The sequence below is a fragment of the Haliaeetus albicilla genome, chromosome 10 (genome assembly GCF_947461875.1).
Source record: "Haliaeetus albicilla chromosome 10, bHalAlb1.1, whole genome shotgun sequence".
NCBI lineage: Eukaryota > Metazoa > Chordata > Aves > Accipitriformes > Accipitridae > Haliaeetus > Haliaeetus albicilla.
The window spans coordinates 29,047,945-29,062,497 of NC_091492.1; the positions used below are offsets into that span (position 1 = coordinate 29,047,945).

General features: G+C 56.0%; 2 protein-coding genes across 2 annotated transcripts; both read left to right on the forward strand.

Annotated features, from left to right (window-relative positions):
- The first annotated feature begins 2,205 nt into the window (after window positions 1-2,205).
- On the forward strand, window positions 2,206-11,046 carry LOC104319318 (sodium-dependent serotonin transporter). Its single transcript, XM_069794549.1, has 13 exons — window positions 2,206-2,425; window positions 4,089-4,223; window positions 4,378-4,597; window positions 4,883-5,021; window positions 5,333-5,467; window positions 6,125-6,228; window positions 6,483-6,610; window positions 6,932-7,044; window positions 7,378-7,509; window positions 7,658-7,757; window positions 7,976-8,076; window positions 9,194-9,361; window positions 9,860-11,046. The coding sequence occupies exons 1-13, from the start codon at window positions 2,206-2,208 to the stop codon at window positions 9,938-9,940; spliced, it is 1,776 nt and encodes a 591-aa protein (XP_069650650.1). The 3' UTR covers window positions 9,941-11,046.
- A 207-nt stretch (window positions 11,047-11,253) lies between these two features.
- Window positions 11,254-13,339, forward strand: C10H12orf76 (chromosome 10 C12orf76 homolog). The gene is made up of 2 exons (XM_069794563.1): window positions 11,254-11,430; window positions 11,601-13,339. Exons 1-2 carry the CDS (start codon window positions 11,322-11,324, stop codon window positions 11,684-11,686), a joined length of 195 nt encoding a protein of 64 aa, XP_069650664.1. The 5' UTR covers window positions 11,254-11,321; the 3' UTR covers window positions 11,687-13,339.
- Window positions 13,340-14,553: the final 1,214 nt, after the last annotated feature.

Sequence of the window (14,553 nt, forward strand, 5' to 3'; positions counted from 1 at the left end):
AAACCCCTTGGCTCAGAGAAAAGCACGTGCAAAGACCTGTAACCAGTCCCTCCTCGTATACACCCAAGCAGAAAATTGTTGCATTTTCAAATGAGAGGTGTTAAAACGAATGATGATTTCACAAGCAGAGAGGGAGAAGCTGTGCCGAGCGCAGCCTGCAGGCGGGTGGCAAGAGCAGATCCATCACCCATCACTGCCCACTGGGAGGGGGCAGCTCCGGGCTGGGCACCCCAGTTTGGGAATCCACTGCTGGGGTCCCCACTCCGGGTCAGGGAACACCTGGGGGTACACAGCAAGGGGGGGAGAGGGGGGGCAGCCAAATGCAGGAGGGCAAGGAGGGATAGCTGGTTAAGACAAAAGAAATCCTGTTCCCAGGACTCTCATGCTCACGCTGTGCAGGCCAGGAGCTGGTGGGCTGATGCCCCCTGGCAGAGCCCCGGGGTGACTGTGCCACTGCAGCCTGGACTAAACCCACTGAGGCACAATCTCTCCTGCCCGCCTTGCCGCAGCCACCCAGAGCACTGGGATGTCTGACCGGGCACTGGCATCAGCCCCCTGAGCTGCTCCCATCCAACAGCCCAGGCAGCCAGGACCAGACACACCAAAAAAAAAAAAAAAAGTGTTTTTAACTGGACGTTTCTAACAGGTCTCCATGCAAGTGCCTGAAGGATTAACAGTGTCCAGAAGTTTCCCGTACTGGGCAGACGCCGGGCAGCTGCGTCACGTCGTCACAGCAACCTGCTAAGCATGGCCCTAAGAACAGCAGCTCCTGGTTTGATCTCTTCTGTAGTTTCTTTTAATTACAGATGAGGGTGCCTGCAAATGCTGGTGCTGGAGCATCCTGGAGCCCTGGGAGCACCCAGCTCGCTCGGTGTGGGAGCATAATCATGGACTCAACAACAGATCAATATGATCATAGTTGAAGACCCTTTACTAGAGCATCAGACATAATTTTATACATTGGTTACAACTGTACATGTGCTTAGCTATTTTACTATTGGTTACACACATTACTCACGCACTGTCCACGCGCCTAGTTACACTTAATGATTGGTTATATCAACACTGTACACGCGCATAAACATAAGACATAATTGGTTATACTAACTAAAACATGCGAAACTTGTCTCAGTCTAACCGGTCAAGATAAACTGCCGAATTGAGGTTGTTTGTGCCAAGTTCCCTTTATCGTGGAATGCGCACCTGTGTTCTTCTAATTGGCATCTTTCTTTTTTTGTCTTCTTGTTTATTCTGTTCAAGGCCTTCTAAAGGCGTCTGGAATGCTCTTGTGACCGTTAGCTAAATATGTGTCCACAGCTCGGCAGCAGCCCCCGTGTCGCAGCTGGGGGTGAGATGCAGGGACCTTCCCCAGCTGTAAGCCTTCACAGGCACATTTCATTTGCAATGAAATTTGCTGTTTAACTGTCAAACTGAAGAGAACAATGGCTTTCGGTACACTGCTATCCCCTCCCTGATCATATCTGAGCTGCAAAAATGACTTCACTTCTGAGTGGCAACAACTCACACCCCTGCGCTACAGAAAGACCCAGCAAGTCCATGAGGACAGACAGGGCGATGCGGGATGACTTAAACCAGGCAGCTCTGTGCCAGTGGTGCTGGCTCCCGGCAGTGCACAGAGATGCCCCCGGCCCACAAGGGTCTGGTGGGCTCCCAGTGAGTGCCAATTGGGTTTGTGCTCTGCACTTGCCTCCCGGCCAGGGGGAAATTTCCAGGCGCCTCTTGCTTCCCCTGCAAGAATGAGCGGTCATCTGCCTTTGGTGGGTCTGGTGTCATCATTCGCAGAGCAGTAATTGCAAAATACACCAAGGAGAAAGAAATACCTATTTGTTAGGAGGAAGGACCACCACCTCTGTGTGCAAATACGGTTCCGTTTCACCAACCCCACCCCAACCCCAAACTTCACCCACCCGGGGTGCAGACCCAGGGAGCATAGGGGACAGAAACCCATGCGGTGAGGCTGGTCCTCAGCCCTGCGCTCGGAAAACTGCTCTCCCCCCTCCTGCCTTTGATCAGAGGATGGGTTTCTCTGCCGGCTGCTCTCGGTGCTGTGGGTTTCCAGGGGGAGGTGGGGAAGCGCAGTCAGCCTGACCCTCCCCTCCTCGGATCTGTCATCAGCAACAGAAAAATCCTTCCCTTCCCCAAGTTACTCAGCCTGAATCCTGCAGGATTTACCAGGGCGGCAGGATGGCAGAGCAGTCCTGCCCGGCACCCACCGCCAGCCCTCCCCGGCAAGTCACGGCCCCCCACCTGGGTCCCACGGCCAGCCCCGCACCCCCGGGGCCCCAAAGCCACCCCAGGGACAAGTGGAGCAAAAAAATGGATTTCCTCCTCTCGGTCATCGGATTCGCCGTCGATCTGGGCAACGTCTGGCGGTTCCCTTACATCTGCTACCAAAACGGAGGGGGTAAGGACACCACTAGGATTATTTAAATCTTCTTTTGGAGAAAAGAAATCTGTTTTTCATCTTTCCAATGCTGAAAAACTCGCTGTTTCTTTTCTTTCTTTGTCTCTAGCTGCTCCTGTCTGGACAGGGCAGTTTAGAGACTGACCCAACTTCTCCTGACACCTGTCTTTTTTCTTTTTTGTGTCTTTCTTCATTCAAAATCCTACTCCATTTGCTCCTTCCCCGGTGTCATTCACTCCTTCCCCAGCATGGTTAGAGGTGCGTTAGCAGCTCTGGGGTCACAAAGAGAAAATTAGCATGGTCCAAACTGCATAAAAAGATTAAGAATCTGTAAATTTGAGGTGGGAGGTTCATACCCTTTAAGATCTTGTGACTTAAGCAACCCTTTCTGAGGGCTCATGTTTTAAAATAATCCTCGCAAGCATCCCAGCTGCCTGCCGCAGATCCCAGCCATGCCGCCGGCAGTGCTGGACCCCACAGAGCAGCCCCAGCTCCCCGGGACGCTCAGCCCCATGCCGCACAGGGCTTGGGGTGTTCAATCCTGTGAGCGATCAACAGAAAGTTAAGATACAAAAGCTCCATGAAGGGAAAAACCTTGAGTAAATGACATTTAAATGAATTGCTTTAAATAGAGCAGGGTAGAAAAAAACCCTTGCATGGAAATTAAAATGAGGAATGAAAATTTTGTGCTGTTTGCAAATGCACAGTGGATTTAATTGCCAAAGTCGGCATTTGGGTAACGTCCTCTACTGCTTGGGAAAATTAGAAGGAGATAATTAGTACCATACTCAAGGCTAAAACATGGATCCCAGGTGCCCACACTGAAGCGCAGTTATTTGTGATTTACTCCTATGGGACTGGGAGCAAACTTTAGCCATTCTTCATTGATGTGGTTCAGGCAGATGCTTTCCTCGCCCTGCCATGCACACAGGAGGGTGAGGAGTTCAAACAGCAGCTCTTGGAAAGGACAGCCATGGTCCACGCAGAGCGGGAGTGCTGATCCTGGCTGGTGGTGGGCTTACCCATCAGCTGGAGATGTTCCTAGAAGAGAAACCCTTGAGGGGTTGAGGGTGGAGTGCGTGGAGGGCTCTCGGAGAGAGGAGCCGTGGGGGTTAAATTAACTAATCCCAACAGGGCTATTCTGACGAGCGCAGAGAGCAGCTCCAGTTCCAAAACCTCCATGGGGTACAAGTGTAGCCCTGGTAAAGATGACATTGTTATGAATAATGCAGATTACAGCATTAATTATTTGTGTCTTGGGGTGACCGTGCATATTCAGCAGGATTTTCTCCAAAATTTTTCTAGACCTGGTAGGTGCTTGGTGCCCTGTCCTCTGCACCCTGATGGTTTGTATTGCTCTTTGTACCATCCCAGCCAAACGATCCCTCCCCGGTGAAGGCTGGGATGCCAGTGGGGACTGACACAGCAGCCTGGAAAGCTGGCACACCAACCGAGGTCCTGACACCCATGAGCCCCTCTGAACAGATAATTTGCAAAGCATCTTACAAACACGCGCCCAAATCCCTCAGCCATGCTCCTCTGTGACACATCTCTGCAGCTCTGGGAGGGACGGCAGTGGCAGCCCCCAGCCCGCAGCCTGCCTGTGCTTGCCAGCCGGCGCAGAGCCATGGTGGTCACTGCTGCTCTGCTCCTCGCCCCGCAGGAGCCTTTCTCATCCCGTACACACTGATGGCTGTTTTCGGAGGGGTGCCCCTCTTCTACATGGAGCTGGCCCTGGGGCAGTTCCACAGGACGGGCGCCATCCCCATCTGGAAGCGCATCTGCCCCATCTTTAAAGGTAAGAGCCCCCACAGCCCCAGGCCACCGCTGAGGACTTGGGGCCATGCAGTGTTGGTGAGCAGGGCCGTGCAGGTCCCCGCAGCCATGTTCCAGGGGACGGAGAGAGGGCTGGACCCACGTGGGCTGCTGAGTCTGGCCCCCTCTTTCCCCAGGCATCGGCTTTGCTATTTGCATCATTGGCCTGTACGTCTCCTTCTACTACAACACCATCATCGCCTGGGCTCTCTACTACTTCTACTCGTCCTTCTCGGGCACCCTGCCCTGGGCGAGCTGTGACAACCCCTGGAACACACCAGCCTGCACCAACTACTTCGGGAGAAGCAATGTGACCTGGACCAACTTCTCCAGGTCCCCTGCTGAAGAGTTTTATACGTAAGTCCACGTAAGTGCATGGTGTGTTTAAGCTGGGGGACATTCCCGTGGAGGCACTCGGGTCTGCTGCATGTGGAGCAGGACCGGGGTGCCTGGAAGCAGGCTCTGACGCGAGGATGCTCTTGGGGAGCTCATCGTCCCCGTTGTTGGTGTGCTGGGGGAGAGGTGAGCGTGGGACTGCCTGCCCAGGGCTGAGCTCGCTGCCTGGCTGCCTGCAAGGGCAGACCCAGCAGCACCGTGCCGGCCTGAGACACCCTCCCCGGCCACGGGGGTCCCTGCCCGCAGGAGGAAGGTCCTGGAGATCCAGAAGTCTGGGGGTCTGTATGACGTGGGGGGCATCCGCTGGCAGCTGCTCCTCTGCCTCTTCCTCATCTTTACCATTGTCTACTTCAGCCTGTGGAAAGGGGTGAAAACCTCCGGGAAGGTAAGAAAGAGGGCTCCAGCACCAGCCCTTCCCAGGCACAGAAATGCCGGAGCCGTGGGCACATGGGAGCTCGCAGCCTGGCACGCAAGCATCCCCTCTACGGCCAGGCTCAGGCAGGAGGGACGGAGCCCTGGTGAGGTCTTGCATCTCCCCTGGCTGCTTAAACACGGGATATTGCCTCCTCCCCACACCCCTACCCCTCGGCCACCCCAGGCAGGCACGAGCAAGCCAGCCGTGCCCAACACAAGCGGTTTGGGTGCTCAGTGGAGCAGCCCTGCCGGTGCTGCGGGCTGACAGCTGCCTCTCTCCAGGTGGTGTGGGTGACGGCCACGCTGCCCTATGTCGTCCTCCTTGTCCTGCTGGTCCGGGGGGCCACCCTGCCCGGCGCCTGGAGGGGGGTCATCTTCTACCTGCGCCCGGACTGGGGCAAGCTCCTGAGCACTGCGGTGAGTGCGCAGCAGGACGTGCCGCCCCGGCTCTGGCTGCCCCCCACCCCAGGGACGGCAGCACCCAGACCCCCTCCCCGGGACACACACCCACCCCTGCCCACATCTGGTCCCACCGCTGGAGCCGCAGGGCGATGGGGCCCTTGTTCCTGCAGAAACAAGGCACCCTGGACAGGCTCTTGGAAATGTAAATCTATAATTGAATCACCCATCTCATTGCTGCTGGGTTTTGTTTGTGCCATGTTCTGCCCCCGGCCTGACAATAGGCTTCCTGTGGGTAATTACCAGGCAGCACTTGAGAATTCTCATTAAAGGTAATCAGGGCTGCACTGCTGGCGCCGAACTTGGGCACGGGGGTCTCGGGGCTCCCCTCGACTTTGTTCCCACTCCGGGCATGAGTAAGCACAGATACCGTTGCTTTATTCTGCTGCTGCAGGATCTCAGGGTGGAAATGACCTCCCTCTGTCCCACGGCAGCTCCCCTGCTCCCAGGACATCTCATAGGGGGATGAAGCAGGCAAAAGGGGAGGTTTGGCAGTATGTGCCAACACAGACCCCATCCCTGTGCCATGGGGTGGGCATGCCATGGGGCACCTTCCAGTCTCAAGTACCTCCTGCCTTGCCCATTCTCCAGCCTGCCCGTTGCTTCTCCCGCCAGGTTTGGGTTGATGCTGCTGCACAGATTTTCTTCTCCTTGGGCCCTGGATTCGGTGTCCTCCTTGCTTTGGCCAGTTACAACCATTTCCACAACAACTGCTACCGGTGAGCTCCCACAGCCATGGGTCCCGGTGGGCACGGGGGCTGCACCAGGCATGGCTACAGCGGAGCCACATCCAGACAGCTCCTGCACCCTGCGGCTGCAGGCTGAGCATCTTTCCCCGTTTTACTGATGGTTTTGGTATGCAGGGCCAGGAGAGGGAACTGGTGGAAGTACAGGTGACCAGAGCAGCCAGGCTGGGGTGAGAGCTGAACTGGAGGGGGGGTTCTGCTGCAGGACACATCTCCCTGCTTTCTAGGGACGCGCTCATCACCAGCACCGTGAACTGCCTCACCAGCTTTCTCTCGGGCTTCGTCATCTTCACCGTGCTGGGCTACATGGCTGAGATGAGGGACGTGGAGGTGGAGGATGTTGCGAGAGACAAAGGTTTGCCTCCCTCCAGCACGACTGCTCCGTCCTGGCCCGGCGGTGACCAGCTGCCCTTGGGCTCTGTGTGCCCATCGCGGCTGAGGAGGGATGGGGTGATGGCCGGTCCTGGGGTCTGCTGGGGCGCGGGGGCTTGTGCCTGGGAGCAGTTCCCAGGAGTGGAGGACAGCGAGGTGTCTGGCCCCTGTATCTCAGCCAGGGCCAGGCACAGCTGCTCTGGCTTTGGGGCATCCTGCCCACGCGCGTTCCCACCGCTGCCAGCACCCAGGGCTGTGCCAGAGCAGCTGGGGAACAGCAAACCAAACCAGTGTCCCTTCCTAGGGCCGAGCCTCCTTTTTATCACCTACCCCGAAGCAATTGCCAACATGGTGGGATCCACCTTCTTTGCCATCATATTCTTCCTGATGATGATAACGCTGGGGCTGGACAGCACGGTAGGGAACTCCATTGAGTGTGAGGGACTGGGAATGGCTGGCGGGGAATAGCAGGGTGACAAGGGGAACTATGGCCTCGGGAAGGAGACCTGCCTGCCCGACCCCTCTGAGCATGGGGACAGAGGGAGCACTGCACCATCGTCTCCAGTGGGTCTGAGCTGGCCTCCCCCAAAGCCCATCGGAGGGGACAGTCACCCTGGAGGGAGGGGATAAGATGGGATGTCACCACTCTGCTCACGGGCAGAGGGGAGCTTGCGGGGAGCAGGTTTTCTCCAAGAATGGGACTAGCCCCACAACTCCTTTCTTCGCCTCATGCTGGCATTTCCTTTGCAGTTTGGGGGCTTGGAGGCTGTGATCACGGCTGTGATGGATGAGTACCCTCAGGTCCTGGCCGGGCGACGGGAGCTCTTCGTCCTCGGCCTCATCACAGTCTGTTTCCTGGGCTCCCTGAGCACCCTCACCTACGTGAGTACCACTGGGCACCGCTCCACTCCCGTCCCCACCACAAACCTACTTGTTTCTCCAACAACCCCTGGCACAGGACTTTGCTGAAGACCTGCTCCTCATCCCCACGGGGTCTGCAGCCACCCTCCCCTCCGTTGTGCTGTTCCAGGGGGGAGCCTATGTGGTGAAGCTGCTGGAGGAGTTCGGTGCTGGCTGCTCAATCCTGGCAGTGGTGCTGCTGGAAACGATAGCTGTCTCCTGGTTTTATGGTAAGAAACTGCCTCTGTTATGAAAAACATCCCACAGGCACCTACAGGGGTATTTAACCTTAGGTACGTGAGTAAATGCTAGGGGGTTTGGGGGAAGAAGCATGTATGTGATGACTCCTGGCAAGGCTGGGATGGGGCACGGAGGGCATCGTGTCCACGCCCCTGTACCCACATCCTCCGCGGGTCTCTGGGGCCATGACGGCTTTCTTCTCTGGCAGGGATACAGAGGTTCTCCCACGATGTGAAAGCCATGCTGGGCTTCACTCCGGGGATGTTCTGGAAGGTGTGCTGGGTCGCCGTCAGCCCTGCCTTGTTGGCAGTGAGTATCTACAGCCCAAAATAAAGACCAGGTTGTCAGCCTCCCTCTGAACACCCCACAGGGGAGCTGCTCTTCCCTTGCCAGCTGCTGCTGCTGCTGCCCAGCTCCCTGGGGACCTGTGCCACTGATTACTCCCCTCTCGCTTGCATGGGGTGAACAAGCTGCCAGGAGGGTGGACCAGGGTCCTGGCCAGGGCTGTAGGACCTCATGCCAGCCCTCCCTGCCGGCTCCCTATGCTGCTGCTCCAGCCATGGGCAATGACAAGCTGCCTGCAGCCCCTGGGACAGTGGGTTTCACCAAGAAAGCAAGCTGGGAGTACATTTTCCAGCCTCTTCTGCAGCTCCAGGCAAAGCTGGGAGCTGGCAGCTGGGTGCTCACACGGGCGCAAATGCAGCCTTGTTTCATCCTCCTGGTCTGTGGCGTCCCACGCTCGTGCTGGTACGGCCAGCCACGGCTGCGTCTCTGATGGCACTGTGGTGCTGCGCGCCAGGCTGGATCCGTCCCCTTTGAAATGCCAGCTCCCCCAGCACTTCAAAGGCTGCCGTCTACAGAGGCACAGGGGTCTAATCTCACTGGATCTGCAGGAGAAGAGGCCTTGTGAGGATTAATTACAGCTCTAAGGGCTTTGCCCAGGTTATTAAGAGAGAAGTATTATAATCAAAGCAGACAGCAAATGATTTCATTTCAGCACGCGGACGTGCAGCCTTTGCAGGCCACCGGCTCTGTGGGGTTTGTTAGGCGAAGACCTCCCAGCCCATGCCTAGCGAGGGCTGACAGTCTGGGAAATGTCACCGCAATGTCCACGCTGGCCTTTCGCAGTTAGGAAAGCAGCGGTGGCAGTGGGACGCGGGCAGTGTTAACCTCGGGATGAGCCGGGTCAGTGCCGGGGCTGGGGAGATGTCACAGCTGATTGGGTCTCCATGGGGAACCAAGGGGCTCATCTGCCAGGGATGCTCGGCCATCCCAAAAGAGCTTTTCTGGTCACCGATGTTGTGTGCGCATGGGTTTTGTGGGCTGTACAGCTCTGTGCTGCTTGTGACAGGCAGTGGGGCATGTCCTGCCATAGCCTGGCCCCATGAGCATCCTTCCCTAATGACCTCCGCTTTGTTCGTTACAGTTCATAGTCATCAGCTCCCTCCTGGACCAGCCACCTCTGATGCTCTTCAACTACCAGTACCCCGAGTGGAGCATCTCAGTGGGGTACCTCATAGAAGCATCGTCCTTCATCTGCATCCCCTTCTACATGGTGTACAAGCTCGTCTGGACACCAGGGTCTCTCAAGCAGGTGAGGAGCGGGGTGGGCAACCCGGCGGCCCATGCACAGGCTGGGAGTGGGCAAGGACCCCCACTTGGGTCAGCCCAAGACCAGGGCTGGGGAGCTGGACAGATGGTTGATGCCACCTGACCATCTTTGTACACGTGGCAATTAAATCACGCCTGGAGAGCTGCCTGGAAAAGGGCTCAGAAGAGCATGGCTGATGGCCTGATCATTTTAAATCATATTTCTGAAGCCGTGATTTTGGCTGGGCCAGGAGGCAGTGGGGCTACATCCACAATGGCCCTGGAGGCAGGAGACCGTCCCCAGCTGTCACCCGTCCTCTCAGGACACCTCCTGCCCACTGCAGTCTGCTGCAGGCTGACACGGCCACGGCCCTGCAGCGAGCAAGGTGTCAGTGGGGATGGCTTCGGCACGTCAGGGCAGGCAGCCCTGCTCGTGGCACCAGGCCCCGGAGCGGGAAGGAAACCCATTACCTTCTTTTTCCTGCCTGCTTACATCCTCCAGCGCCTCGCCGTCTGCATTTGGCCGGAGAAAAAACCACGAGACCCCCGAGCAGACACAGTGTGCATGTCACCTGTCCTGTAGCCCTCCCCCAGAGGCTGCATGTGCTGGCGGCAGCTCCCCGGCCGCCAGCTCCCGTCGTGTCCTGGCATCTCAGCGGAAGCAGCACCACCAGCACGTGCTGGCAAACCGGACCCCGTTCTCGCTGCGGGCAGGAAAAACCTCTGATCCAGAGCAGGGAGAATGGGACCCTCCGCTGAGTCCCGTGGGCTGGAAGCAAAGGGGCCAAACTCCTCCGGTTTGGAGGTGAACCCCGACTGCCCGCGAAGATGGAGGTGCAGCTGCGGAGAGACGGCAGTCCGACGGTACAAGCCGTGAACACGCCTCGCTTAGAGATGCTCGCGACCTTGCTGCGCAAACCTGTTCGGCGTGAGCAGTGCATGCCTTTAGCTGTGCCGTGAGTGACGTGGAAAATAAAGCTGACATCAGTTGTTAGACCAGAGGAGGGAGAGGAGCCGGAGCTCGCCGTGCTGCGTTCACGAAGCGCCGTGGTGTTGCTGAGAGCACAGGGCTGGGCTGGGGGAGGCGGGGGGCTGCCGCGGTCCTGACACACGGATACCTTGTTCTGTTGCAAAGAGCAGAAAGAAGTCCAGCAGAGAAACTGCTTGGCCCCTCGGGTGGCTGCCGGGACCACGCTGCTGCAGCAGGGCGGGCTGGTCCCTCCTGCTGCCTCGTCCCGGCTCTGGCCCCGCCAGGCGGGAGCTCTGCTGAGCCAGGAGGATCGGCTGCGGGAGAAGTGGCGGTCTCTGGCATCTGAAGAAGAAAAGGCCTTCACAGAACTCGTTTTACAAACAAATATCGGGGTCAGGGTGAAGCAGCCCTGGCGCTGGTGTGAACCAGCCACCTGCCGCCCGTCGCGGCTTCCCAGTCACGTCACATCACTTCCAACGCGGCCCCACCGTTTCTCAGCACTTCACCGGGCCCACGAAACACTTTCCAGCACCCACGTTCACCTCGGCGCAGGCAAAGCGGCAGCTCCCAGCCGGCATCCCAGCCGTGTGCCGGTCTGCGGCGGGGACCCCTCCCGGTGCCCCCTCGGCGGCTCCCGCTCTCCTTCAGGGTGATGCAGAACACGACAGGGGAGAGCTGGGGGGGGGGGGCACGGGGCTGGGGGGATGGACACACACGGGGCTGGGGGAGCGACACGGGGCCGGGGGGGACGGCAGTGCTGGGGGGGGCGCGGGGCTGGGGGAGGGACACGGGCTTGGGGGGGAACACAGGGCTGGACGGACCCCCCCGCCCCGGGGCGGGCACCTGGGTCCCCCCCCGCGGATGGCTGACCCCGGGGGGCGGGCCCTGCCGGGCGGGGCGGGGCGGCAGGAAGAGGAAGGGCCGGGCCGGGCGCACAAAGGCCGGGGGGTGGTGCGGCTGCCGGTCCGTCTGCCCGTCCGTCGGTCTGTCGGCGATGGTGCTGGCGGCGGTGCGGGGCTGGGCGCTGGCGGCGCTGGCCCTGCTAGCCCCGGGCCCGGCGGAGCGCAGCCGGCCCTACGCCGTGCTGCAGAAGCAGAACCTGGGTAAGGAGCGGCAGGGCGGCCGGCACCTTTCTGCTTGTTTTTCAGTGTTTGTTTGGTTGGGGTTTTTTTTGTTGGTTTTTTGTTGTTTTTTTTTTTTTAAAGCTGATTTGGGGGAAGCGTCGTGGGGGGCGCGTTCAAATCCTAACCTGCCTTCCTCCCTCCTCCCGCAGTGCTGCTGGGCAGCATCCTCAGCGCCCTGCTGCTCACCATCATCCTCATGGCCATCTGCGTCTACAAGCCGGTCCGGCGGCGGTAACCGAGCGGGACCCGGCGGGTCCGTTGTGGAGAAGCGCTGCTGGTCCCGCCTGGTTCTCCCGCCTGGCACCCAGCCGTCCCACCGCCTCCCCCGCCCGCGACCGGGGACACCCCGATGTTGCACGCACGGCTCTTCATCCGCGCAACATCGCGTGGTTCCATCGGGAACGGCTCTTCATCCGCGCGACGTCGGTGGCTCCATCGTGACGTCACTTTCGATGACAGTATGGCCGGGTGCTGGAAATCGCACCCCAGTCCTCTGCAAACTTGACCCCTGGACCTCCCGGGAATGCTTCCGCAGCAAACCCGGTTGGGTTTGAGCAGGGTCTGTAGCAACACACCTTCCTCCCAAAACGCAGTGTTTCAGCGAGGCTGATCCGACACCATGCACTCAAGAGCATCCCTGGGGCGTGTGTGTACCTGGAGCCTGGGGAGGCTGTGGGGAGCTCGACCAGCCGTGATGCCCGTTCCAGTCAGTGCCCGGGGAACCAAACCTCTGGGTCGGCACAAGAACCAAGCCAGACTACTGACATCGCTGTCTGACAAGCAGGCCCACGCACTTGATTACACCGTATCTAGTTTTGCTTTCTGATTAATTTGGTTCCTTGCTTGAATTGCTGAGTCTTGAGGGTTTGTAGTACAGCCTTCAAATACAGTCCAAAGGCAAAAGCTCAGCCACCTACCGCAGCTGTGGGGGTCTGGTACGTGCTTACCTCTGAGCAGAAATACTGATGCATGAACAGATCTGGCGTAGCTGTTCAGGGACAGGCTTGTCATTCCTCATGTTATTTGCTTTAACTCTTAGGTAACCCCAAGAAGTCTTGCACCAAAACTGCCATGCTGAACCTGTTCCAAACTGGGGAGTGGGCGAGGGTTTCCAGCTTGTGCTGAGCACTCCTCTCCTTGCAGGTGGATTTGTGCTCCTGAGCAGGTTGCTGTCCTACTGGAAACGGGAGCCTCCAAAAGTCTGCAAGCCAGGCAGATGCTCGAGACTGCTGGGCTCAGGCTCTCCGGAAGTTCGTTGTGCTTAAGCTCCAGACAGACCTGTTCTATGCATTTTCAGTAATGAATTCAAGGGTTTACACTGAAATCACACTTGCATATGAATGCTGCTATTTTGTTTTGCACTGCTATGAGTAGTAACTGGATTTTGCTTATTAAGTATTACTTTGGTATTTAATATAGGGATGTTTTGGCTAGTAATTTATTTAGTGTTTTAAAACTTAACTTCTAGAACAATTGTGTTGACTCATTCTCTAAAATGTTATGCTGCATCTGACATGTTTTCTGTTCGCTCTGTTTTAAAGGACACTGACCACTCTCATTGCTGCTGCTCTATTAGTTAAAGTGACAGTAGGAGGCTGGCCTAGAACGGATCTAGTTGCTAATCTAAGTGAAACAGAAGTGAGGAAGCAAGGTAATACTCTTCTATTGCTTTCTGGTCCTTTTCTTTTTGATCACTGGCCCTGTATCACTGATTTTTCTTGGCCCTTCATCTGATGTAAAACTTGGCCTATAGCTGTGTGCTGTTCACAGGAGGGTGAATGCTGTAGCTTGCAGCTACAGCTGAGTTCCCGGGAGCAGCACTCTTGTTTGCATTCATTCTTCACTGCCTGCTATGTCCCTTTGCACAAATAAAAAGCTAAGTAAACAACCCAGGACTCTCTTATTTATTCATGGATGTTCTGTTTGTTATTAAGTCAGCTGTATGAAGGGATGAGGCAGTCCCATTTCCCACCTCCAATAATCTTACAGTTCTTACCCCTTTTCAATGGCAAGGGAACAGGGGCAGGACAGCAGTGTGATATTAACAGCTGGGTGAAGCCCCTGTTTTCATGAATGTTAATTAGCAAGGAACTGTTAACAGTAAACTGAAAATGAAAGCTCACCCTGCAAGCGTAGTGTAGTCCCCAGCAGACATTAAGAGGAAAAGTTCAGTTAACTCAGTTATGAAGACTATTTTGAATCTAAAGTCAGCCAAAGCAGTGTAAGGATTTCCAAATTAAGCACATCATGGATTATTGTTGTACATAGCCTACCTACTTGAAAAAAATATTCCAAAAGCACAAAAAATGTCCCCTGCTTAGCCTCACTTTCAGGAACAGATACAAACAGCAGTGACACTGTGGAAACAGCATCAATTTAAAGAATTTAAAAAGCTAGTTATAGTTTTAGAACAAACTACAGCTATTTGTAAATCTGAGCTTCTCCCTTCCTACATAAGCCTCAAACTTCCCTGGAAAGAGAAGTTGGACTCAGCTTTTATATAGCAGTCTCAGCGTCAGTATTACATGTACTATGCAACCCTTTGCTGCTGTTACAAGAAGGTACACACAGAAACTAATGCAGAGCACTGAAGTCCTGCCACCACCCTGCCTTTCATTGCCTTACAACTGTCTGTATTGTACTGATCCCTGTTTTCAGAACAGGGAGACTCAAAGGTTGGCTGAAAATGTCAGAAAAATGGTTCCAGGGATTTCAGAGTAAACCAGAACTATCCTTGATAGATGATAATGTCACCTTTAATGTACAAAAATGCAACAAAAAGGCAGATAAGGATAATTATTAAAGACTCCAGTTACCACCTTAGAAAAAACACACTTGTGTGTGTAGTGTAACATTGTGCAGTATCTTTTGTTTTTTCCTGCAGCACACACAGAGGAGCAGAGGATACTTTTTATCCACATAGTGTAAGATGTAAGCTAGGGTTTAAAAAAAGCAGCACTTGCTTCAGGGAAGCTGGGCCTTCCAGTTTAGATGGAATGATGCAAATGTCACAAAAAGAAAAAAAAAACCAACCAACCAACCAACCCAACCCAAAAGCCCACCACAGATTTTTTTTACAGTCCCAGACTAAGAAGCAGCGGC